Genomic DNA, 27,282 nt, shown 5'->3' on the forward strand with positions numbered 1-27,282 from the left:
ATAGGAACAGTCACTTGCATGCTATTTTGTAAGGGGTTAGTTATATTTTGATCAATTCCACTTTACAAGGTTTAACCATAGTGGTATTTATATTTATAAATATTTATAATATTTGGAATTTTGATTCAAGAGTTTTAATGGTTTGCAAAATTGACATTTAAAAATGGCATCTAAAAAAAATCCTTCTGGAAACAAAGCTAACATGAAGCTAACCAGGAAAATGCAAAAATAGATTAAACAGATCACCTATTTTATAAATTTGGCACTGGGTGGCCCAATGAAGAATCATTTTAATTTAATAGCTCAAAAAACTGTTTTCTCAAAAAAAGATTAACATACACAAGGATAGGATATATATTCAGAAATATTTAGAGGAAGACACATAAAATGTAAATACACTTAAAAATACTGCTGTAGTTTTCATTTTCTACTCCTGAAACAAAAATAAGCCATTTATCAGTAAGTGCATTTTTTCATGGAGAAAATATTTATTAGTTTTCAAATGATCACATAATACAAATATTACAGTCATTCTAGAAAAAAATAGCTTATATTAATATTCATAAAATAGACACTGAAAAATATAGGATTGCATATTGTGACATAAAATAGTAAAAAAATCTGAAAGGAAAATGTATCAAAATAAAAGTTTAAATAAACAAATCAGTTCACATTAATATACAAAAAGTTTCACTTTTAAATAGCTTTAAGTGGCATGAGGTAAATAGAAATGCACTTACATTTCTTTTGCACACTTTAAAGGAACAGTGCTAAAATTTAATCAAAGCATGAGATTAAGAGATTAAATCACTTTTCATCTTTCAAAACTGAAACAAAAGGCTAATAGGCCATAAACTGGTTTATATTGTGATTCAAAGAGTTCAACTAACTTAATTTCCAAGCAAATTTCACTTTCGAATCCCAAGTTCTAAAATGTTTAATAGCTAGTTTTTAAATTTATGTGTTTGTAAAAACTCATATTAACATTTAACGAAAACAAATCAAACATAAAAAGCTGTAATTGTTTATGAAAATCCAGAGCTCTCTAAAGAAATTTTAGTTTAGATTGATGTTTTAAACTTTTAAGTACCACACATACAAAAATTTATTTGTAATTAATGAGGAAAAAACAGGTCTAACAAGACAGCCAAGAAAGACTAAAGGCCGGGTTATAACTTAGCAAATGTGGTTTCTAGATTCCTAAAACATTTTAGATACTTCCATACTAATAATTCTCAAATTTCTACTCTTAAAATGTATACCAAATAAAACTGGCAGCATCAGGTAACTTGTACAAACTTCTTTAATAGTTTTGATGGACCAGTTAATAAATACCAAAAAGAGAAACAGAAAAATTTTGATAACTATTGCCATCAATTAATTGACAGTTTGGGTAACTATTTTGCAACACTCATTCACAGGCACTACTAGTTCCTTTGTTCTGTAAAATGCCTCTGTTTCGGTATCATTCAAATTTTACTATGCCTTCAATGCAGGAAATACCTCAGGTTTAATATGTATTTACTACTTTAGAAGAAGGAACAGCTACTTTCATCTCAAAAGGTCTCTCTTCTACTTCTATATGGAATCTTTGTTGATTTGACAAATAAGAATTAAGGCTAAAGACCACAAAAAGATAAGCTAAAAGAGTATATCCTGCTTTTAAAAGTAATTTGGGAATAATTCAGAAGTTCACCCTTTATTTCTAGTTCCTTTCAGTGTCAGGCAACAAAAAACAGTTTCATTAAGTGTTTTGGATCTCCTCTACTACTAAAAAAAAGTCTGCCTGCTTGATTAAGGTGATTTTTCAATCCCACAAATCTTTTAAATAAAACAGATACAGAGAGCTGCTTTTAAGAGAAAGAAGTCTCTCGTGCTTCCTCTATTTCAGTCTTCTGAATAGAAAGGAATACTTTCATGGCCATGTAAAATTCCAATCTGAAAAACTTATTTCATTATTTGAGCCTTTCCATTTCCAGACCAAGAGTACACCAGAATAAATCTTAAAAGTTTATAAATGACAAGATCAGGTGGCTCTCTCTCTCATCCTTGTGTCTTCTAGATATAGTGCATGGCTCCGTTCACCACTGCCTTCCAAACTGCAGGTGCTGCATGTGTGACAGATATCATCCATGAAGACTCTGCTAGAAGAGTTCCTTTTTGCTGAAGTATGATGTTTACCAGTTGAAAGAAATCTGGGCAATTAGAGAACAAATAAACCAGTCTCCCATTATCAAGATACCTGGAGTCACAGAAGGAATCCACCAAGGAAAAATGAAAACTTGCCAAAGGCACCAAGTTCACATTCTACCCGCTGCAGATGGTAAGAACTTCCTGGGATCCAATCCTGCCCGTGGCATCAAAGAAACTAAGAGAAAACCATCTTAATGCCAGGGGAATGTAGGACAAGGTTCTTGTGCCACAAATAACGTTATTCCTAGGGACTGGAAACCTACTGTGAGTACATTTAATATAGCTTTCAGGGATACTACATCCTGAAACTTACATTCATTCATGTTTCTCTTCTTAAAGAATGAAGCCTCGATTTGACAGTAAAACTGTAACAGTACTATCGCTGCATCTTCTCAACGGTCTAATTAACATGAAGGCCTAAAGGCTGAGGTAGGAAACAGACCAAAAATTTCTCACTAACAGGGTGGATAACACCTGGACATCACACTGTGTAAATTAGGAAAGTGCAAATGTCCAGCTTGCCCAAAGATGAAATACAGAAACGTCTTCGTTACTGGAATATAAAAGAGCACTCCGAAGTCCACTGATACCAGTAAAGGCTAAAACGGGCAAATACTCCTTTTAAATTCCTGTGGACTACACAGGCATTCACCAAATCCAGTGCCCCGTATGACCCACTGCTTTAATAATCTGGAGAGAAAACTGAAATAAATGGTAGGTCTCTTTTTTGAATGGGCACTAGTTAGCATTCTTAGCAAAACAAACAGATTGCAGCCCCCCTCGGTTCTCATAGGAACCCAAGGAGTTTACCAATAGAATCAGATGGGCAGTGGAAGGACACTCCAATCTATAAATAAACCCAAGGAAATAATGGAAAGCACCCACTTGTTTATTATCCTTTCCCACTCTCTCCAGAAGCTGGATATTCTGCCTCCAAGGGTTCAGTGGAGAAAGTGGACCCCTGGCGTCAAAAGCTCTCCGTGGTCTTGGCTGTATCTGTGGCTCTAGGATCACTCCTTGCACCTCTGGGAGGAGAGAAGCACTGAAATAGAGAGCTGAATATAGGTTTAGGAAAAATTCTTATTAAGAAATTACATTCTCTGGTCATTTGAGTTTGCAATGACTTATCCTCAGGATATAAAAGAGCTACCTTCGGGCATACTTTCTTTAGTGCCTTCTTAATTTGAGTTTTAGGAATCTGTCCCACAAATGATTAATTCTTCAGTAATTATTAAGAAGGGACCTATCTTGGTCTAAGCCAAACACTCTGTGACAAACCACTCTGCTTCAAGTGGTGAAGACCGAATCAGAAAATGATAAATTATGACTGAAAACAAGATCACGGTTGTCTTAAAGGGACAGGGAAAGGCACTCGACCTCAGATGTATCAGAGGAGGAGTCCCAGTTAATTCTTCTGTCAAAGAGAAGACGATGGATTGAAAAGTAGAAACAGAATAATCAAGCATATTAACAGGAATACCACTAAACCTTGGGAATTGTCTGAGAAGCTGAATTTCTCGGTTTTTAAGTCTTCAGTAATTTAAAGAATTAATCAGACTATAGTCCCATATTATAGCAATACAAAGCTAAACCTGAATTTTATCAAGCTATGACTACCATCTCTGAAAAAGATTTATTCTTCAAGCACTCAGATTTAAAAGTGGGAGGGCAAAATAGTGGACACAGGTAGTAACAGACTAAAAATCTTTTCAAAACATAGGATCATTTGGTTTTCAGTCCAGGAAGAAGGACCAGGAAATAATCATTAATGGCTACAATGCAGAAATTAAAGCAGTAAGATATACCCAAATAATAGATGATGATAAAGATACTGGAAAATAGTTTGCATTATTATAGAAATAAGATAAATAAGAGAAGGAAGTATAAAGCACATAGCATCTGATCAAGGAAAAGCTGAAAAGGAGAATAAGATAGGCAGACATGTATTTAAAGTTATAGGGACTGCAGGATAAACTGTGGAAAACAGATCAATTATACTCTGGTACAGAGTGACACATCCCTATTAAATTTCAGATCTTATTCTAAATGGAAAGGTGCTGCATATTCCTGCTGTATGGACACAGTCAGTCACACTACCCTATTTCAGGGACATATTATATTTGGGGATAAATTAAGAAAAAAATACAATCAAGTAATCTCTCACTCACACCAACTGGTTATCACAAGGGTTCCTTACCTGTTAGTGGAACGAGGATTGTGCTCTCTGGTTCTCTATCAATCAACCAACAAAGGTTACAGTCTCAGCACTAAGAAGGTAGCAACCAACCAAAGTTAATGTTTTAATGCCTTCACTTCCTCCTGGCTCTGCTGGCCAGTTTGGGTATACCAATAGCTGAAAAGGAATGGTTATTCCATTACCTAACAACATTTAGACTAAACCTTTTAAAAGCCTAAAGATGAAAGATCGAGCTAACACTTCTGCTTTAGGAATACATTCAATTCTGTACAAGTGAGAAATGAAAATAGTTTGGAACTACAAATTTAACCATCAAATCTATTAACTTCCAAAAATTAAAAAGAGAAATGAAAAACAGAAATCTAAAAGAAGTTGAGGGGTGAAACTGTCATGTAGCAAGAGGTATCAAATAAATAACTACGAAAATATTTTATGAGCCTACGTGCCAGCTATTTTTTAAGCTTCCAATAGATTTTAAGTGCTGAAGTCTTTCAGTTTTGAAAAGACTATTTTTTTTGAGCAGTAGGTTAAAACAGTATTTTACAGTATAATCACATTGAGGAGTTATATGAGGGATGACCCAGAGGAAAGGAGCACAAATTAGAAAAAGACCTCAATAGTGAGTATCTCAAAAACTGCAATCTAATTAGGTATGTTCAAGAATCCAAAAATCCCACATAGATTAACAAAGTCCTCTGCAGCTGGAGTTCCTAAGAGCTCAATTTTTAACAAACAAGAAAGTCTTAAAATTAATACACCAGAGCTATGCTATTTATGTTTTCACTGTACCTATAACAGAGCAAACAAGTGCTGCAAACGTGCTTTTAAAATTATTGAACGATCATCCTCTAGTCTTTTCTAATCAATTGCCTTGACAAATCATTCCTTTTCCTATCTATTATTTCAATATAAACCATGAAAATTAGTAAAGATTTCAAATTAATGAGATCTAAGTAAAACTTAATTACCTGGATTCAGATATATTCAGAAACTATAAACAAGATATGATTTTCCAAATTTCCCAGGTTTCCCTCATTTTTTGACTACTAACCAGTAGTAAAAATATATCTGATTGAAAATACAGACAAAAAAAGGAAACATTCCATTTGGAACAAGAAATATACCTGGTAATTTATTTTTTAAGTTTAGGGGCCCACTTCACTTTGAAAATAAAAGCCCCCCCCCAAAATCATATCTTGCTCAGAATTAACATTGGGCTAAGTTTACAATTTCTCCTTCAGTAGGAGCTCCAAACCCTTGATTATCACACTCCACAGAGTATATAAATTAAATATACAACAAACTTAGATTTCAAACAACAAATGTCCTTAGGTTAGGTCATAGGGCAAGTGAGCTGGCTGGAGAAGCAGGTCCACGTAGAAACTTCTCCCGAATCAGATTACTTTCAGGATATAACTTCATGAGATTGCCTGAAGTACCAAAACTTGTGGATTCAACATATGCATATGCAAAAATGAATAAACTAACATATCCCTAAATAGAAATTATTTTGAATCACTGAGGAGAGCTGGTATCTCTCTTGCTTTAGGACTTAATAACGTATGAAGACTGTGGATTTGATATTGTGCCATTTCTATAGAAAAATGTAAACACACTTTCAAAACGACATCATTATTCAAACAAGAGCAATCTGTGTGTGACTACTGAAGGGGTCTCTTAAGAATGACACAGTAGAACCTCACCTAATTCTATTTTAATAGACAGCATTCTTCTATGTGATGTTTCAAGAGGGAGAAAAACTAAGTACGCCACTGTAGGACTCCACTAGGGAATAAATTCCAAACGGAAGCCAACAAAATCAGCAATGCTGAAATGCGACAAAGGAACTCAAACGGGTATTCCAGTACACATCTTTTATTGAATAAAATCATTTTAACATTTTCCGTAAGCACTTAAATTTTTGAAGATTCTTACTGAAAATCCAGTTATATTCAAACCAGAAGCAATAAATCTAAGTATTTTATATATAAATACCACTCTGACAAATTCTCCTGAAATGTACAAACTAGACTATTTGCAATATTTGTTCTCAATACTAAATTATTAAATGAGCATATACTAATTAGTTTTAAATTTTTCTAATACTTAAGAAAAAGGGAAAGCTACACCTAATCATTTTTAAGCAATGAAACAGAAGGTAATACATTTTTACAGAGACTATGATTTCTATTCACTTGTGTTATATAACTCATCTGAAGTTGAGTGTGCTAATTTACAGATTGGCAGATTACTCATAAAACAAGACATTCTACTCTAAATTGGATGCATGTTGTAGTATCTTTTTCCTATTCATCTTTTATCACTCATTCTTGCTGGTTCTAAGGCACATCTATAAAGAAAAAGAATTTCTCACAAATGCCTCCAAATGTCCAGAACAGCCCCAGCTGGCATTAAGAAGAAAATGAAAGAACATCCTTCACAGAAGCAGTGAATTTGTATCTCCAGTTCTAGAAGAGTGCTTGGCACACTGAGTTAGGTAAACCCAGTGCATGTTTACAAATACATGAAGTTTACTGATGAAGAAACAAAAAGGAGAACTTTGTTTAGTGGCTGACTGGTATCTAAAATAGACACTGAAAAATTCAACTTTTTAACACTAAAGAATATAAAAAGCTATCAAAAGTATTACTTTCACGGACCCCTTTAGGGGGTCAGCTTCTAGGATTAATTTTAGAGTATGGTCAGCAGAAACTTCAACAGTATTACCCTCAGATGATCCCAAGTTTAGCTAAATTACAACACCCAGTATAGATTTTCTAATATTCTCTTTCTAGATATAAAATTAGTAAGAAAACAAACCAGGTACTGCCAGAACATCCAATTTCAATTTTTCAGTTTTAAAAAGTGAATGATATTGCCAAAAAGCAAACAAACAAGCAAAACCCAGCTTCCTTAGAATTAGTTAGCCAAGGGATTACATTGGCTCTGGAGGAAAAGATGATTTCTAAACCACAATCTAGTATATACTGTCAAGTGGGATGTACCTTAGAAAAAATAAAATAGGGAAGAAAGCTTGGAGCTTTGTGGAATGCATAGCATTGTGAGGATACACAATCACGGAAAGCAATTTTCTAAAATGGAAAGAAGTTGTAATGAGAATGAAAAACCCTACTGTAATATTTTAAGATCAACATCTAACCAAATTCCAAGATCGATCAATATACTTTCTCGTCAATCTTTTGGAAAAGATATTATCCAAAAATGTTATTAGGATCCAAAAATGTTATTTCACTAGGTTTAAATGTCAAATATTTGTTACAAGATAGATAACAGAAGCTAACCCAAGTGTATCTTCAAGTACCACTGAGTAATAAGATGAAGAAGTAAAACAAATAAAAAAGAAATACACAATACAGTTTTATAGTAGTTAATCCACTATAAAATAAAAGATAAAAGTGATCATAAAAATATGTACCAACTATAAGAAAGTCAACTTCAGGGTCAAGTTGCCTTTAACAAGACGACGTCAGGGTTAAGAAGACTAAACACAAAAATGTTACATTTGCCACTGTCTCCTTTGAATGAAAAAAAGTTTCTGTATTTAACAAAAATAAAACCTTAATGAAAGTAATTTCAAGGAAATTACTCTGGCAAGTTCTTTTCATAATTAACCTCCTAACCCATTACCTTTACCTCTCTAGCATCATTTGACCTGTTTATTTTGAAAATATAAAATATCTGGCTTTTTTCTTATAATGACTGACACATGCTGAAGTACACATAAAGTACTGGAAAACAAAAGGGTCATATTTCTACCACACTTTTTATTCCAGGATCTCGTGTTGTGCTACATTCTTGAGTGTATTCAGAAAAAGATGAATATAAAAGACTATAAAAAGAATTAACAGTTTATGAATTAGGCTTCCTTTACATTAATTCCTTTGTGATTCTTATCCATCAATGACAAGAAATATAACATATACAACAACAAAAAGATGTTAAAGAATTAAATTTAAAAGGTTCTTATTAAAGCAAGAATCATCGATGGGTGCTAAAGTTAATGGGTGGAAGTATGAGGAGAACAGGGCATTACACACTGTCAACGTATCTCCCCACAAGACACTTGCTACTTACACAGGGAAGAAGAGCCACTTAACAATGTAGAAACCTGACACCTCCTTAACCACATGATCAAGAAAACATCCCAGTAATGGGACAAATCGCTATCGTGTACACAGATCCTTATATGATGCACTGGTAACGACACATCAACTCCTGGTATCCTTGCCGAAAAAGGCTAATCTCAATTTGATCATGAGAGAACATCAGGCATTCATTCCCACTAGCTCGTACTTCCAAAGAGTTAGGTCAGGAAGGCCAAGCGAGTGCAGCAGCAGCCCAGACTGAAGGAGACTAAGGGGACGTGACAATTAAGCACCGATGAGATCCTAGATTGACTCCTGGGCCAAAAAGGTCATTTAATGGCAAGTTTACAGATTGCTTAGTATTAATTACTGATCTCTGTATTTGTTCCATGGTTATGTGAAATATGAACATTAGGGAGAGCTGGGTGAAGGTAACAGGAACTTTTTGTACTATTTTGCAACTTTTTGGTAAGTCAAATTATTTTAAAACAAAGCTGGAAATAAAAAATAAAACCAAAGGTTCTGAGTAAGGTACCATATTTGACATACCTATGGAACACCCACTGAGAAGAAAATAAATCAACATTTTTTTTTGACATTTTTAATTGATATGAAAAGTTTACTCCAATCTTTCTTTAAAAACTAATCCTAGTGGAAATGACAGCATTATCTCATGTTCTGTACTAATATCAAAAAAGTAATCAGATGGTGATCGTTTTGCTTATGTTTAATTTCTTTGGTAAATAGTTCTCTATACAGAGAGCTTGGATTCAGAAGAATGTATGTGAGAGATGAAAAAAGAAAATCTCACCTACAAACACACAAACTGAATGATGTTTCCGTTAAACAACTAATGTGGAAGTTAACTTTAGACTACAGCAAGCATATGAGAGAGTAGGTAGATTAAAAAACCAAAAGGTCTTCAAATTCAAATTACCATCTAAGAATTTTTATTCCTGCATCATAAAAATGGAAGGAATAAAAAATTCTGCTTTTTTCTTTAAAAATTTCCATAGGAAACAAAGTTTAGTGCCACAAATAGCCCTCTTGTTTTTTTTTTTTACTAAAAATGGTAAAATTCCCCAATAATTCATCTTATAAAATCAGTTACAAATAAATATTCATAACCTTTTGTTTTATTTTTAACATATATTGAGAGCGTATTATATGTAATGTAGTGTGCATTTTATATATACTGCCTCATTCAGTCTTCACAATAACTCTATGACATACAATATTATAAGCATCCCGACTGCGCTGAAATGGAAACTAAGGCACAAAGTAGTGAAGTAACTCACCGAAGAACATACGCGTAGTAAGTTACAGAGCAGGAAAATCAAAACCAGTTTGTCTCTAGGACTCTTGAGTTTTAACTAATTTTATACTTTTCCAAATCACATTATTTTTATTAATTAAATATTTTCTTTTTAATAGTTAGTATATGATAAATGCTAGAATTAAACATATTCTGTTTTAAGTAGAATTTTGAAATTATTTCCTTCAATTTCATTTGAACAGATCAGTTGACAGTCATGTGCTTTGCCATTTCTATCAACCTATGCAAGTTTGAGAAAGCAATGAAACTTAGAAATAAACTGTAGCAAAACAGTATCAACAACATAAATAATCTAGGAACCCATAGTTCTATTAAACCTGAAATGACTGTATCTGAAAGTATGTAGAAATGGTAATCAGAAATCCGTCTCATCTTTTAAGTACCACAAAAAAGCAAGATGGTGACAGGTTTTTCCTAATTGGAATTCCTAGCTTATATATTAGATATCTATTGACTTGCCTAATAGAGGAATATATAAGACGGTCCTTTAAATGTATGAGAATTTCATAGCTTATTCTTACATTATAAAAATCTTATAAGTTCAATTATCTTAATGTAATTTAAACATTACATCTACAAATTTAAGTCATCATTCTGTTATGCACATGATTAAAAAAATAATCCGGCAATAACAAACTGGATTTTATTCTCTGCTGATTCAGTACTCAATTCTGCTACCCAGAGAACAGTCTTTAGTTTCTTACTGCGTATGTAGTACTCGACATAGATGTTGTAATTGTCCTGAATTGTAATATATTTTTACAATTATTTACAGATAGCTTACAATATATCTACTATAATTCTTCTGTACATAAAGACAAGACCAAAGGAAGGTCATTTCAATTTGACTCTTCTTCATCTCAATTTGAGTCTAATAAAAATCAATATAAATATAGTATCAATGAAAATATGATAGTAGAAGCACCCAACACTTTATGTAAGAACAGGGTACTTTCCAATTCTTTATCAATAAAATGGGTAGGCTTCTTAAAAGACAGGACAGATATCTAATTACAAGTAACGACTTTCATCTAATCTATTACATGAAACTTGTCTGGCCAGAGTCCACAGTGTCAAAAAGAAAGTCAGAACGTCCACAGCATCCACAAGTATTGGAGATGGCATCCTGAACTTTAGAGCGCATGTCAGTAAACTGTCAGAAATTAAGAAAGCCTGTGTTTCTCAACTCCTCAGCAAGTCCATTTCTTTCTACACAGTAATGAGACTGCAAACCAGAAAAACGAAAAATGCCCGTCCTCATATGCTATCCTGACTTTAAATCCTGGAAAAATACTGTAATCCTGGTATTTTACTGACCATTCACAGCTTTCATAGCTGATTCTAATTTCCAAATATTTGGGGAATAAGATTTTTATAATCACAATCCCCATCTTGAAAAGGAAAATACTGCCAAAGAGAAAACGGTGAAAAGTTATGAAGGGAAAAGACCACTACCACCACCAAGTTAACAATTTAGGAAATATAATTTGATATAAGAGCTATGTGAAGTTTAGTTAACATCATGTGGGCCATCAATAAAACTTTGTAAAAGCTATAACAAATCTTGGATTAAACCCCCAACTACAATACTTCAAGTTCTCAATTTAACAAATGAGAAAACTTCACATGTGAATATACTTCCATTAAAAAATAACATTTATGTGTATCACTTCACATTTTAATAAGTCACTTCCTTTACATTTTATTCAGAAGTTAATACCAGATTATACTACTTCTAAGTAGGAAAAAAACCTCTTTCTATTCTTCCTTCAAAACTTGAATCAAATCTCTGAAACTGTCAAATGCAGCTAGTATTTTAAAAATTCTAACTTCTGCAGTTTTAGCATGGTCTATCTTCAGACTTTCCCCAAAGAGCCAAAGATCCCTTTCTTAATACCGATGTATCTTCAGAAACATTTACAATAACCATTCTTTTCACCCATTTGATAAATCTTTAATCCCCAAAAGACTTCATTTTCCTCAGAATTTGACATCCCTTTTTGTAATTCTGTTTCCATCTCTCAAGTAAGTGTAACAGGAACAAGCACATTCAACTGGCTCCTTTATTTTGACAGCAATGTCAAACTTTAACTAAAACATGAGAAACACAAAGTAAAGTTAGTAAAATGTTCTGTGTTAATGCCAACCAAAGCATAGAACAAACACTGATTAGCTTCCCTATCTTTGAGTGTTTAATGAGTTAACTAGTTTTTCCTACGGTATTTAATTTAAGGATTTCCCCCGGGAATACATTAACTAGTATGAAGTCTACCTCTAAGGTCTGCAAACCATTTATGACAACAGGGCCAATGAAACAAGGCTACAAATATGTCCGTGCTGTACTTCTCAAAACGTGTTCTTAAACTTCTGGCAGATGGTTCACTCTGTGTATACAGTGGTACCTCGGTTTTTGAACTTAATCCATTCTGGAAGACCGTTCGAGTTCTGAAACGTTCGAAAACCAAGGTGCAGTTTCCCCATAGAAAGTAATGCAAAATGGATTAATCCATTCCAGACCTTTAAAATCAATCCCTAAAGCTGCAAATTTAGCATGAATTTTACTATCTAATGATACCATAGTTCCATAAAATTTACGGCGTTCATAAACCGAAATGTTCGTCAACGGAAACGTTTGAAAACCGAGGTACCACTGTACTTTCACGTGACAACAATTATACTTTTATTTCCAATATAAATCAAATACTTACGGGCAATAGGGTGGGAGAGCAGAAAAGGAACTGTTAGAGTAGAATAAATGTAAAGACGGGCTCCAACTGAAGACTGCCATCACTCAAATATATGACCCAGAACATTTCTCATATATGAAATGAAGCCGGTTAACATTTTCCAAAGTGTGTTCCAAGGAACACTGGCTCTGCAGGACATTAATAGGTGTTACACAATCAAGAGAGATGAAGTTAATAAAGAAAATTGTCTCTTGCAGAATTTCTCAGTCTTTAATAAACTAAATTGCCATGTCAACTTCCAAAATGTATTTAATAAAAGCATTCCCCGAAATTCCTGGGCTCTAGAACTATTTTTTTTTTCACTTGAACTCATATTCCAAAGTGACTCGTTTTGAAACTTTTACACTAGATTTGAAAATCCAGTTCAATGAATCCTTCAAACTTAAAAACAGGTAATGACTCATTATCTTATTAAAAACAAACTGATTAATTCCATTCATTCTAAGGAGATAGTCCCCACATGGGACTGAGTATGAACAGATGTTCCTTAAGGCATTATGCCCATCTATAACAATCTTTACAATGAAAAAGTTTAAAAATCACTTGATCATAAAAATGGTTCTATTTTGGAATATTAACAAACTGCTGCACGACATTTTATTTCCTTCTAAGTACCCCTTGCCCCATTAAAAAAAGAGAGGAAGGTGTGCTTTGTAACAACTTTTGTTTCTGTAAGTTGAAGAATTTTGAAGCATTTCTCAAATAGTCAGATACAACATAGTCCTAGCAGCCTGGGATTCCACAAAAGAATCCCTGATCCCTTCGTTATACGTAATAAATTCACTTTCTCTTATGCATCTAGAATGGTAGTACTAGGTATACACATTCTAGAAGTGAGAACGTAGTCCCTCTTTCCTTGTAGGAATTAATTCTCTTACAGAGCCTCAGGTGAGAAAAGCTGTACTAAAAATGTCACGAAGATAAAGAAGCACTGGCTTAGAAGGCTAGAGTTATGTATAAAGGCTCTGAATATGTAGGCAAGCTTTGAATTGTAACTTACAGTGCTTAAGAAAGGAATCATTCTCACGTGGCACCGGAGTAAGAGCAGCTCTCCTTTACAAAACAAGAACTGAGCTAGGTGCCTTACAGACATTATCGGCTGACTCCTCCCAACAACAGTGCCAACGGCAGCTATTACTCCCACTCAACAGGGAAGGAAACTGGGCTTACATTTACATTTACCAACCTCATTCGATGAAGTGGTAGCATAAACAAGATCAGATACCAGGTCAATGCCAAGGCTAACGCTCATTAATCTACCTCACTATGCTCTGTACTCATTAATCTAGCCTGGATGAATCAACTTAATAAAAAAGCTGTCACACACACCATATACAGAACAAGTAAGCATAATACAACTTAATTTAAATTATGGAACATGTGACTAAGATTCATATTACATTACTATTAAATGATAAATTAAACTATTATGTCCTTTAAAATAGATCTTTTCTGTGAACTACAAAAAGAAATTTAATTGCTTCTAAAGCTCCAATGTTTGTAAATCAATCAGGAAAAACATAATGAAATAACGGAAAGCAGTTCTACTTGTAAAAACTTCGAATTAAAACAATACCTAATGCAACTGCCTTAGATTAAAAACAGTAAATTCCCCTGTGAGCAAAAAGACAAAGGTAAATCTTGTTTCTCAACTGTACATAAAAGAGTTCATATAAATTAGCATTTTCTTGTTTCAGGAATAATCTGCAATATGAATATAAACTATAAGCACTCAAAATTAAAGATCTGAGTCATATACTATAATGATCCAATTGACTAAAGGGAGTTTTCTACTTGAAAAAGTATTTTATTGTGATTTGATCACATTAAGCATAAAAACACAACCCAAATTTCCACAGCTTATAGTAAAAGCTCACTGAGACCAATGGAAGGATCTAATCTACTGAAATGTTCATGTCACAAGACTATCCCTATATTCACTTATTATTCAGCAACTGTATTCTACTTAAGCAAATTTTCCAAACTTAAAATTTCTTCTTCAGTAAAAATTTGGAAAATGTAATCATTTGGGATAGAAAATGCTTTCAAAATGTAGTAAGAGAAAATAACGGAGACTGAAAGGCTCATCATTGGGAACATCGTGGTCCACTCTCTAACGAGGAACGACTGAGATCTGAGGCCAAAGCCTCCATACCAGTCAACCGGAAACTGCTTTTTATCACTGCCAGCTGTCACCTCTGGCAGCTTCTCCGTGGACCAGGGCAACCACCAGAATGGTTAAGAGTGTAAGCTTTGGAATCAAATCACCTAATGGAGCACCAGTTATGTGATCCAGTTACCTGACAGTATTTCATCGATAGTAACAGCCAATAATATAGAAAAGAAATTTTAGAATCTGTCATACAATCCTCAGCACCCTATGAATTTGTCATAAATCTTATGTAAATTTCCAAAAACAAAAGATTTAAAGAGGTTGCTAATTCAAATACTATGCATCTTTAATAAGCATTAAATACACTTGTTCCTAGAAGGATTGGGATGCAGTGTCATGGTTTATTATTACTGGAGTTCAGGAATAGTGGCAAGAAACTAATAATACCTAGTTTGGACCTATCCCATCTTCTCATTCTCGATCCAGCCTTCCTCCCTGGAACCTCAGAATAGGTCAAATTCCTAATAATAAAATATAACCATTGTACAAACATACAAATCCTGCTGTCACTTGAGAGAATAACTGGTAAATAATGTTTGGTGGGTCCCCAAAGTGGAAAACAACACAATGAAGAAGAGCTTAGGATTCAGCCAAATCCCTTCTTCCGAGGTTTTACAATAACATGGAGCATCCACCAAAGATAAGACATGGCTCCATGCTTGACTCTAGAAGAGAAGTTAAGTCAAACTACAGTGATAAAACCTTTTAAGAGAGGAAGAAAGGAAAGACCTGGACAGTTGATGGCTTATCAGCACCTGAGCTGTGGACAGCACTACAACCAAAACTAGGGGTTTTTCTCGAATCACCTCACTCACCTTGCACCCAAAACAAAACTCTTCAAGAAACAAAAATCAAGCAAAAGTGGGGACTTAGAAAAGCAGCATGTTTTCCAAAATAAGTTTGTTAATAAAGTTTCACTGAATACTATCTTTAAAAAGTAATTTTAAAAAATAAGAGTATTTCCTCAACAGGAAGAGAACCCTTCATTGTTGAAAATACCACAACAAAACTGTCTAAAAGCACACAACCAAGAAAACAAAATTAATTTAACATTAAGCATATTAAAGAAAAACTCCCTTATGAAAGAAAATGAGTTGGGTTATCCATTTCTTAAAAAAGAGAATAAAAACATCTTAAATGACAGGAATCAGCTTCTCTTGATACAATTATTTGATTTACTGTGTTAAGAAAAGGTAATTAATAAAAATATGTCAAAGAAAAAATTGGCGGAGAATGTTTATTATAGTGAAACATTTAAATTAGTAATTATCTACAAAATATCTTGTGCAGGGTAACTATGAGGCCATTTATTCATCAGTCATTTCACTAAAAATAAAAATCATTATTAATAATTACCTAAATCTTGGCATCTATTAAGGACTTTTCATTTTGCTATGGAAAATATTCTCTGCAATTTCTATCTGTAGAGATCTAGCTTTTATTTATGACATGTTATTAATTTCTTATAGAATAACCTTACTAGCCTGAAAGCTGGAAAAATACGAAGCCCTGGTCTTATTTTAGAATCAAAAAAAAGCAACATGGTCCGTAAAGTGATTTGTCGATAGTTAAATGACACAGTGCAGGCAGGTACAACTAAAAAGATTATCTCTTCATACCTGTCCACAGCTCAGTAAGTAACACCATTTGGAATTTGTTCTTTATGTCTATGCTTCCTTAAAATAATACAGCAAACATAATCTAACTTTCAACTGGTAAACATTCAATACCATATCATGATTCTTTCAAGTATTCTTAGAATTTGTAACTCCTACTTTGCTGTCAGGCTATAAAACTGCTACTTTCTAAGTGTTACCTTAAAATGCTTCAGAATCCCATTTATTTTCCTTCCCCTCCTTTGTCTGCTTTAAGATGATAAAGCTAACAAACATAAGACTTAAAAAAAAAAAAAAAAAGTCCAAAAAAGGACCAGAAATGCAATGCAAAAATAGCCAAGAAAAAAAAAAAAACCCAAAACTCCACATGGCTTTATTTTGTGATAACAATTTCAAGCAGTTCTGGAGGCCTTTACATTCCAGAGCTTGTTCCAAAGGATTAGGTTACCAGCGTTCAACCTCTGTAAAGTGCAGTGTTACCCCGGTCTGCGTGGACCGGGTCCTCAGCTCCTTCGCTTTCCTAATGAGGCCAAGGTCACTGATTCAAACCATTATCTCAGACTGCAACCACACAAAGAACGGGCCTCCATTTCCACCACTGACAGAAAAGGAATCAGAGTTCTCATCCTCCAGTACGGAAGGAAGCAACTAGACATCCCAAGTCAGCACTTTCCTAAAACACAGCACGGACCAGGCCACACTACACAGCACAAAAATTAAAAGGGGCCTTCCATTCCGTGTCCCATGAAGTCCAGACTTTGTCATCTTGCCTTTCAGCTTTCCAAAGCGAGCCTTATCTTCTCCATTCCCGTACACAGACACAACCCCCTACCAACTTCAACTGCGTCCTATGTTCTTTTCTGTAAATCGTCCCCGTGCCTTGAACCTTTTTGGTGTAAGTTTGCTCTACTAAGATGACTTACAACCCCTATAGCTAAACTTCTCTCGAATGTCACCTCCCCAAAAGCAAGGGACCTTCACCTTCTGACTCCCAATACTGCTTTATTATCTCTCATAATATATCATATCCTACTTTGTCACACTTGTCCCATTTATTGGATTGCTATCTCAAGTCCTTCTCTAAACTGTTTCAAGCAGCTTAGAGATAAATTATCGAGAACTGACTCTGGGTGAACACAATGCAATATACAGATGCTGTATTATATAGAACTGTACACTTGAAACCTATATAATTTTACTAACCAATCTCACTCCAATAAATCTAATAAAGATAAAAAAGATAAATATAAATATTACGAGATAAAACAAATCTGTTACTTGTTATCTTTTTCTGTGTATATGCATGCATATTGTATTTATAGTTGTGTACACACACACAGTCATTCTTGAATTCAACTGCAGGCTTTCCTTGAGGATAGAGACAGTGCTATATATATAATTATTAAATAAATTACATTCTTTCAAATACCTAGGAGACTTTGTAATCTAAGGTCAACTTCACAAAGTCCTTTTAAAAAATTATATCTCTTGGGGCCGGCCCGGTGGTTCAGGCGGTTAGAGCTCCATGCTCCTAACTCCGAAGGCTGCCGGTTCGATTCCCACATGGGCCAGTGGGCTCTCAACCACAAGGTTGCCAGTTCGATTCCTCGAATCCCACAAGGGATGGTGGGCTCTGCCCCCTGCAACTAAGATTGAACACGGCACCTTGAGCTGCCACAAGATTGCCGGTTCGACTCCCGCAAGGGATAAGGGACTGTGGCCCTGCAACTAGCAACGGCAACTGGACCTGGAGCTGAGCTGCGCCCTCCACAACTAAGACTGAAAGGACAACAACTTGAAGCTGAACGGCACCCTCCACAACTAAGATTGAAAGGACAACAACTTGACTTGGAAAAAAAAAAATTATATCTGTTTATATGTATACCCAAAGATATGTGCATACGTTCTCAAAATTAAAAAATGGCAAGCAAACTGAAAAAAGGCACCGATATATAAAGGAGTGAGTTAGTTTTGTGGCACTTTGAATGTCAATAAAATAATCAAATTACTCACATTTAGTGTCAATGATAGCATTAATGCTTTTCATATTTTAAATAAACTTATACCATTACCTTTTTTGTTTTCTTTAGTATATGTTTTTTTTATTAGTTTCAGGTGTACAAACCAATGTAGACGTTTACACCCCTCACAAAGCGATAACCCCCCTCCCGAATCTACTACCTCTCTGACATCGAATACAGCTGTTACAGTTCCATTGACTCTAATCCCTGTGCTGTCCTCCACATCGTGTGACCACATACATATTAAATTACAGTTGACATTCATTGTTTTTCAGCTTCAGCTTCAGGTGTACAGCGCAGTGGTCAGGCGTCTACACCATCCTGAAGCGGTCTCCCTATTGAGACAAGTGCCCATCTGACCCAATACCATTTCCTTTTTGATAGAGACCTAGGAGTGCTCAGGGGATAGGAAGAAATAATTCCTCCTCTTTCCATTATCTGGAAGAGGGTGGCAATGGAATCTGGTTAGTATGAAAACAAAGCAGGCAAAGGTCTCTACAACCACTAAGGTAAAGCCCAATCCTAAAATATTAGTTCACACTCACTTGGATGTCTTTTCACTACTAAATATATTTGGGACACATCTGCTTTGGATTAGACACAGATAAACCTTATGAAAACATTAAATTGCCAAAAATCCTACCTGAAGATTATAACCACTTATCCATCAGACCTTTAAAGCTGTGGTTATAGATAATAGCTTTTCTGGGAACTTATGTTTTTTTTCTTTCTTAAAATGAGAAGAGAAACAAACTGCTTTAAGGTCAGAGAAGCCAGGAAAGTGAACATAGTATTTTTATAAATTTACTAACCAAAGGGAGCCGGTACTGAATCATTTAACAGTGGAAATCACTAGCCCCCTAATGTATGTCCTTAATATGTATGTATTGTATGTATGTCCATAATGTATGTCCTTCATTAATAAAAGAAACACAGTTTCCTAACTAGTCCTTCCTGCTTCTAGGTATACCCCCACCCCAATCCAAACTGCAGACTCCTCTTATACTAATCTTCCTTGGACATCGTCTCTCAACAAGGGTTAAGGGCCAAATCACTCCCCAAGTCAACCTTCAGTCACTTCTGAGACAGACTTACTCTCCGAAGTCCAACTGTTTCCTTACTCATTTCCAGAATGTTTTTCTTATTCCCTCCCATTTTTATTACTGTTCTCCTGCCTGAAACATTCTCCTTCAACCCAAAACTCTGAAACGTCAGTTGAAATAACACTGCTTTCCTGGCCTATCAAAGGTCAATTCTACCCCGTCTGTGAACTTTGAATGCAACACCATCTGCCATTTTGGAGACTAGAGTTCCAGTGACAGTCTGAGAAATATTTTATAGCTCTATGTCAGAGAATTCACTTAGCCCCTCTGAACTCGTTCCTCCATCTACACCATAAACCAAGGGTTGAATGAGATCTGAAGATTTCCAGCACTAAATTTCTTATTCTTTAATTTTCTATTTCATGTAGTTTAAAACTGTTATTTTGCACTTACATGGTCATGTAATTTCCCCATGTATAACTCGTTTACACTCCTTGAGGACAAGAACCAAGTTTGATTCAGTCTTTGTTACACCATTACCAGGCATAACGATTTACACCTAATCAATAACTATACCCATCTGACCGACTGGTGAAGGGGAGTCAGACAGCATTTAACATAACAGGCACAGTAACACATCTGGGAAGGACTAAACCTTACTCTACAAAAACAGCTGTGACACGGTGTAATGGTAACAGGATGGCAAAGTATTTACGGTAATTATATCCCTGTCCTGGATATTCGTAGGGGTTTTTCTGCCACGTCTGAATTCACTTCTTCTATTCAACAACTATTTCAGAACATACTGACAGCCAAGCACTACTGCACGCAATGGGAATGCAGGTAAACTAGACGGGGAAGGTACCTGCTCTTGGGAGTTTACATTCTGGATACAAGAGCAAGGTTCGCATCCCCACCCACACTTTCCAAATCAAAACAGTACGATTTGAGGACGGAAGGAGGTAAGAAACACCTGCCGTTCCCAGCGCCTTCCAATGCATTGCAGTTCACTGAGGAAACCACAGAATGCCTGGGTTCTGATCCTCTGCTGGAGACAACAGATCACAAAGGCCAGGAAGAGCACAAACTCTGGGACTTAAATCCCAGTTTAAGTCCCAGCTCCCACTTACTAGCAATGTGACTCTGAATAAGTTACTTGATCATTCTATGCCTCAGTTTCCTTACCTGCAAAATGGGGATAATAATGGTACTTATACCTTATGAGGTTGTTCTGAGAATGAAATAAGTTGATATATGTAAAGAGCTTAGAACAGACTTGCAAAAAGTATCAAACCTTTCAACTACTCCTACTACAGCTATTAATACCACTACTACTACTATTACTAAATTGGTGTAGAGCCTATAAACAAGCTAAAAACAATATGTAACACACAGCAAGAACTCAGTATTTAACTATTGATCAAACAAATGAACCAAAGACTCTTTTCTTCCTCTGTGAAAATTGAACAGAAGCATCTTACCAACTTTTAGACTGCTAGGGCTCTAGAGGACATAATCTATTTCAAAGCGCTTCATTAAAAACAACCCCCCTCCCCAAAATCATACAAGAATAAGGTTTTATTACTATCAGCACCAGATATAATATCATAACCATATGATGGCAAAAATATAATGCTAGATAGTATTTCAATTGTACATTTATACCCTCAAAGAATTCCTAACCACAGTCAATATGCTGTTTGTTACCCTGTGGATATATAACAAAGCCTAATAGCCGAAGAAATTAGATAATTAAGTGATCTGGGAGAGAATGAAGTCTCACCAACAATGAGCAATTTTGTAATCTGTCCATCTACAATTTACTCAAAAAAAAGAATCCTCAGGCATGTACACAGGGTTATCAGGAGTTCCTCAACTGGGCTAGGGAGCTGATATTATAAAAATAATCTGGGAGACCTGGAAAAATAAGATGTTGTCTCATCTGTCTTCACCACATGAAGCTCAGAGTAACTATTCTATGGCTCCATGGATGGTGACGGCAATTATCACTCACCATAATCTGAAGTTAATATTTAATAAAATCAAGCCACAGTAAATCTCCTCCCCAGTCAACACAAATACGGTTTTAAGTCAGGCAACCAGGTTTACCACTGATAGGTCCACAAAAAGGATATGAAAACAGTTAGACTTAAAACTGGTGTCTGCCACTCACTGCACCACATCAGATTCCCGATTTTCCCTTCTGTAAAGGGATTCATTTTCCCTTCCCTAAAGGCCTCATCTCTTAATGCTTTTTTTTACTCCCACTTAATACCCATCTATAATCAACTAAACGTATTGCTAATTCTAAGCACTGCCTAACCTTTCCCATGGTTCCTCCTCCTTTACATAACCCATAACCTACTGATTTAATAACAAGTAACTACAATGAAATAGGTAAAATAGGTAAGTTAGGAATTTTAAATAATTCATTAACTCAATGCTTACTAAACAGTTTAATAAAGAAACCTCTCAACACAAACAAGTGGCATTTGAGAAGTTAAATGTTTATACTTTCAACAGCTGAAACTGCACCAAAGGACTTCAAGGGATACTTAGATATTTACGGATCCTTATATGCTAAATAGCTGAGCCAGTCAAAAGAAGAAAAAGAACACTGATATTCTAATTTTGAAATAAATGGGGTTTGTTTTGTTTTATTCAAGTTGGAGAAATTTTATTGGCATAAACTTAAGTAAATACAAAATAAGCGTAAACATAAAACAAAATGTTTATCAAAAGCAGCAACTAAGCATTGATTTCTGACTCACAAACAGCAAAAAGTAATCAATTCTCAACCATCTCTATTAAAGAAAATAGTAATACCACATGATCACATATAAAGAACTTATTTACCTTTCAAATATATCATAATATTGTTTTTAAAGCTGTCCTTATGCCAATATTAAAAATAGATTTTCTTCATTTATTCATTAAGCAGACGTTTACTGAGTACCTACGGTCTGTGTGGCATGGACAGAATTGAACGTAACAGGTACAGTAACATACCTGGGAATATACAGCAGCAAACCAAACATCCCTGTACTGAGGCTTAAAATCATCAAACAGATTATTAATTACAAACTGTAATAAGCATTGTACAAGAACCGGATGCTATTAAACAGTATTAATAAAGAAGCTAGATTTAGACTGGTGTGTCAGAGAAGGCCTCGCAAAAGGTGACAGGCTTTAAGGAGGAACGGAGGGGAGGTGCCATAGGGTACGTTCAGGCCAAAGGAACAGAAAGCCTAGAGGAAAAGGTAATAGATGGCAAGGTGAGGAACTGAAAGAGGCAGTGGGAATGCAGAAAGTGAAGGGAAAACATGACCTGTGAAGCCAGAAGTCAGCAAAGGAAAAAGTAATCAACTTAAAAGAAATGGGAAGGCTTTAAGGGGCCTGGGGTGAGTAGTGATCTGATTTTAAGAGTAGCATTCTGACTACAAGCTATATTAGGGAAAGGCAAGAACGTTTGCAGGAGGCTAGTGAGAGGCCACTGAAGAACTTGACGTTTGTTGTGGCACTGGAGCTGGAGGAAAAAAGATGAACTCAAGATGTATTTTGAAGGTAATGGTCAGGATGGAGAAGCTGAGGAAAAACGAGTTATCAAGAACAAGCCTCAGATTTCGAAAGTGAAGAACTAGAGTTAGAAACAATATTCATTGAAACGAGGAAGATGGGTGTCTGGTTGGCTCAGTTGGTTAGAGCGCGGTGCTCATAACACCAATGGTGCCGGTTCGATTCCCACATGGGCCAGTGAGCCGCGCCCTCCACAACTAGACTGAAGGACAATGACTTGACTTGGAGCTGATGGGTCCTGAAAAACACACTGTTCACAAATACTCCCCAATAAAAATTTAAAAAAGAAAAAACAAAACAAAAACGAGGATGACTAAAGGAGAAAACTTGAGAGGTTAGGAGGTAATGAAGAGTAAGTTTATGATCTGTTGAGGTTGAGGAGCCGGCCTCAGAGGAGAGTTCTGAAGGCAGAAGCCTGCATCAGTCCAAGCTCAGAGAAGGGCGGGCTACCGACACGCATTCAGGAGCTGACAGCATCCAGCCTGCACTGAAAGCCACAGGACAGATGACTACCAAGGGCAAAGGTGGTGGAACGGGGACTCCGAAATCCAAAACAAACCTAACACTGAGAGGCAAACAGAAGAAATGAATCTGAAAGAGACTGAAAAGGGGTGGCCAGAAAGGTGAGAAGACACTAAGAAAAATAGCACTGAAAGCCAAAGTGTTTCATTTAGGAAGGCGGGAAGAACAAAGGTCAACCTGGCCTAAGGACACCAAAAGGTCAAGTAAGATTTCCAGGTCAAACTGACTGGTCAGGATAAAATTCTGGGGCGGGGGACGGAACATGACACATGGTACGATGACGACAACATCTGAAGGTATGTGAATTAGAAAAAAAGTCAACCTAGAATCTAAAACTCGTTAGTTCTTTAAAATAATGTAAACATGCTTTGCATTTTTTTCCCTCATGTAATCTTTTAACGAGCCATTACAGCCTATTCCTACCATGACATATTCAACGCTAACAGCACAGTGAAACGGACACCAACCACCAGGGTCCCAGTATTGCAGGACCATACATAACGGGTCATGCTTTGCAGCTTCATATTTTTAAATTAAACTTTCTAAACAAGAAAGAAATCGACTTGTTTTGCAAATCTGAAGCCAATGTTACAAAGACTTAAATTATTAGAAAATCGAAATGATTTTCCTGGAAAGATAATTTTCATACAACTTTCAAAATAAAAAACATGTTAGTTAACATTACTTCACTTAACACTTGAATATCTACTGCATTCCAGATACGCCACTGTGATGACTTTACCCATTTTTTTCTCACCAAGGACTTACAAGTAAATGTCTGTATGTTCTATAATAATTCCATTATCTTTAGAAATATACACATCAATGAAGCCTGCCTTTCTTCATGTTTTCAGTGACTAATATTATATAAGGACATCAGCCTCACCTCTTGTTGGCTTTCTAAGTAGTAGAAACAGCACTAGATTTTGAATTGGAAAAATGACTTTAATCCTAGCTCTGCTTTACTGCTATGTATGTATGTAACCTTAAGCAACTGAATTGGCCTCTGTAATAAACTAAGTAAACTTCAGTTTATTCACCAATAAGAGAGAAAAAACTTCATTCACAAAGTTGTTGAGTTGGTTAAATGTGATGATAAATATTAACTGAATCTAATTATAACTTTTTTAATCCCTTCTGCAAATTAAAATACCGAGATAGATACTATTCTTATTTCTGCTGGATACAAACCAGACAATCCCACTCTTAAAATGTATGTAATCTTTATAGATGAAATCTTGGAGCAATTACCTTATTAAAATTCAAATTGTTCTTACATTTAACAGTGCAGTATTCTACAGCTGAGACATGTATGCAATCGTTAGTAAACACACACATCTATTTTACACTCCCTTCCTAAAAACCCCACTAAAATGACAGAAAAGGATTTTTTTTTTAAGCTATAAAGACACAAGGCCACAAAAATTGACAGAACAGGTGAAAAAACAATAGCAACAAAAATTTAGAAGCTGGAAAACAGATGGCTGAGTGACAAATGACTTAGCAAACACTAGAAAATCAAATCTTTGGCAAACAGTAGAGAAAGCCAAGAATAAACCCAATTTAAACTGTAAAATCCCCAAAAGACTCAGGAATTGGCAGTACCACATACATCTGATGTGGGATGTGGGAGAAAGAGGGTGCTAAAACAAGGAAGATTGTTTAAAATTCTCTTTAAGAAGCAACAAGCCTCACAGGTCTCAAGTGCCCCTCCCCAAACCTAACAAAAAATTGAAAATATATTGTCTGGAAAATATGAAAGAAGAGATCACAAGACTGAGGAAATCAGGTATAGCAGTAGGCAGGAGAACATACTAAAAACAGGGTGACTGAAGAAACATATATATGGGGCTGCTAAGACCCCCCCAAGACCTTTTTAACCCAACTTCACCCGCCCTACCCAAAATGTAGATAGGCCTTCACCGCCATGCAGGAAGTCAGAAGAACCAGCTAGGAGGAAAAACGTGAAGACACTGACATCAAAAGTCCTCCAACCAAACAGCCCAGCCAGGTAGTCACACAGTGAAGCTAACGAGACTTTCTGATAATTTCTAATCAGCATTTTACTGACCTACTCTTACTCACAACCACCAAACATCTAAGGAAAGGCTGTAACATGAAAGATAAAGACCAAGGCAAATAAAAACTTACAGAACCTGAAACTAATAAAAAAATTAAAAAAAAAAACTTAAAGAAAAAAAGAAAAGAAAACGAAGGACACATCACACAGGGAGAAAAAAATCTTCAAAAAAACACCCTGTCTGGGTTTTACATTCACACAGCTAAGGGAAAGTACTATCATTTTTAGAACAGGATACTAACTAAAAGGAGCAAGGACAAAAACAAAAGCTCTTGGAAACTAAATATATGATAACAGATGAAAACTCAGAAGTAGAGCAAAAAAGAAACGGAGATAAAAATAGGAGAGAAAATATAAGAAAATTATAAGACTAATCAAGAAGGTCCATTATCCCCATAAGAGGAGCTCAAGAAAGAAAAAAATGGGGATTGGGGGGGTTGAAAATAGAAAAAAATAATCAACAACCTCATTCAAAAAAAAGTCCCAGAATTAAAAGATGCTTCCAGACTGAAAGATCATGTCAAGTACTCAACACTAAGGATGAAAAGAAACCCCACACTGGGATCTCCTCATTGTAAAATTTCAGAACCCTAGTAACAGATAAAAGCTTTCAGAGACCACTTAAAGAGAATGAGAGAGGGGAAGGAAGGGGGGCGTAAACAAGGGGAAAGAAAAGGAAAAAAACAAACATACACACAGGTCACACGCAATATATGAGGAATCAGAATGGCTTCAGACTTCTCAAAAGCAATATGAAAAAGCTAGAAAGCAACAGAACAAAATGATAAGATAATAAAATTTCCTATCTGGTATTCTTTACCTAACCAAAAAAATCAACAAGCATCAGGGTAAATAAACTAAAACCATTTTAAAACATTAAGTAAACCAAGAATGTACATGACATGAGTCACCAGAAAATAGAAGTCTAGAAGGCTATCAGTCCAGAATGGAGGTTGGAAGAATAAAAGAGAGATTTCCTTGGGAAGATAATATTGATAACAATACCTGATATGTCTGAACATCTTGAGAGACATTTGATGAAAAGTTAAATTAGTGATAACTATAGAGAAAACTAGGGGACCAGGGAATGACAATGAACTTCCGCCAGATCGCCCGATGAAAGCTAACTAACCGGTCAAGTCACACTAAGAATGTCTCATCTGCAGTTAAATGCAAGCAGACAACCAAGAATTACCAGACATCTGAGAAAAGGCTCTATCACAAAAGGTAAAGCCCAAAACATGAAAAAATGGGGGAAAAGAAAAAGATCTGAATTTAGAGGAAACAGACTAAGCTGATACATGAAACTTGGGGGAGGGGAGTGACGACAACTAACATTTCTGTATGCTAAACAGTATATAGAAATATATACATATATACACATATATACCATATATACTAGTGTACTATATGTACTAGATGGCTGGGATGGGATGGAAGGAGGCAGGCTAGTGCAGGACAGTGTAGAAAAAGGAATCATATTTCACAAAAATCTTGAATAATCAATAGTGATATAATCATAACTATTAAGAGAAATGGGATACTGGAAGAAAGGGAGACCAGCTGAGTAGGTGATAACAGCAAAGTTAAATCTTCATTTTCCATCTAGGAAGTTAGTTAAGGCCGAAAACATAAGCAAGAAGTAGTTTTTTTTTAACACACACTTACACAG

At 35.4% G+C, this 27,282-nt stretch overlaps 1 protein-coding gene across 4 annotated transcripts in view; it reads right to left on the reverse strand.

Moving 5' to 3' along the window:
- The window catches only part of TSC22D1 (TSC22 domain family member 1), a 124,691-nt gene that overhangs the window by 89,700 nt on the left and 7,709 nt on the right, over window positions 1–27,282 (reverse strand). Inside the window, exons 2-3 of one of the 4 annotated variants that reach the window (XR_013993173.1) lie at window positions 3,079–3,248; window positions 459–2,195 (exon numbers count right to left, since the gene is read on the reverse strand). The exons of 1 other annotated variant lie outside the window; for it this stretch is intronic. Coding sequence is in view for 2 of the 3 variants with exons in the window: in XM_081045497.1 (XP_080901623.1) it covers window positions 3,161–3,248 (88 nt within the window). In the remaining variant the exon portion in view is untranslated. Of the gene's footprint in view, window positions 1–458; window positions 2,196–3,021; window positions 3,249–12,540; window positions 12,708–27,282 lie in introns of those variants that run through there. 2 more of the 4 variants (XM_081045497.1, XM_081045498.1) reach the window with 2 other exon arrangements.

The sequence above is a fragment of the Rhinolophus hipposideros genome (assembly GCF_964194185.1).
Source record: "Rhinolophus hipposideros genome assembly, chromosome: 4".
Lineage (NCBI taxonomy): Eukaryota > Metazoa > Chordata > Mammalia > Chiroptera > Rhinolophidae > Rhinolophus > Rhinolophus hipposideros.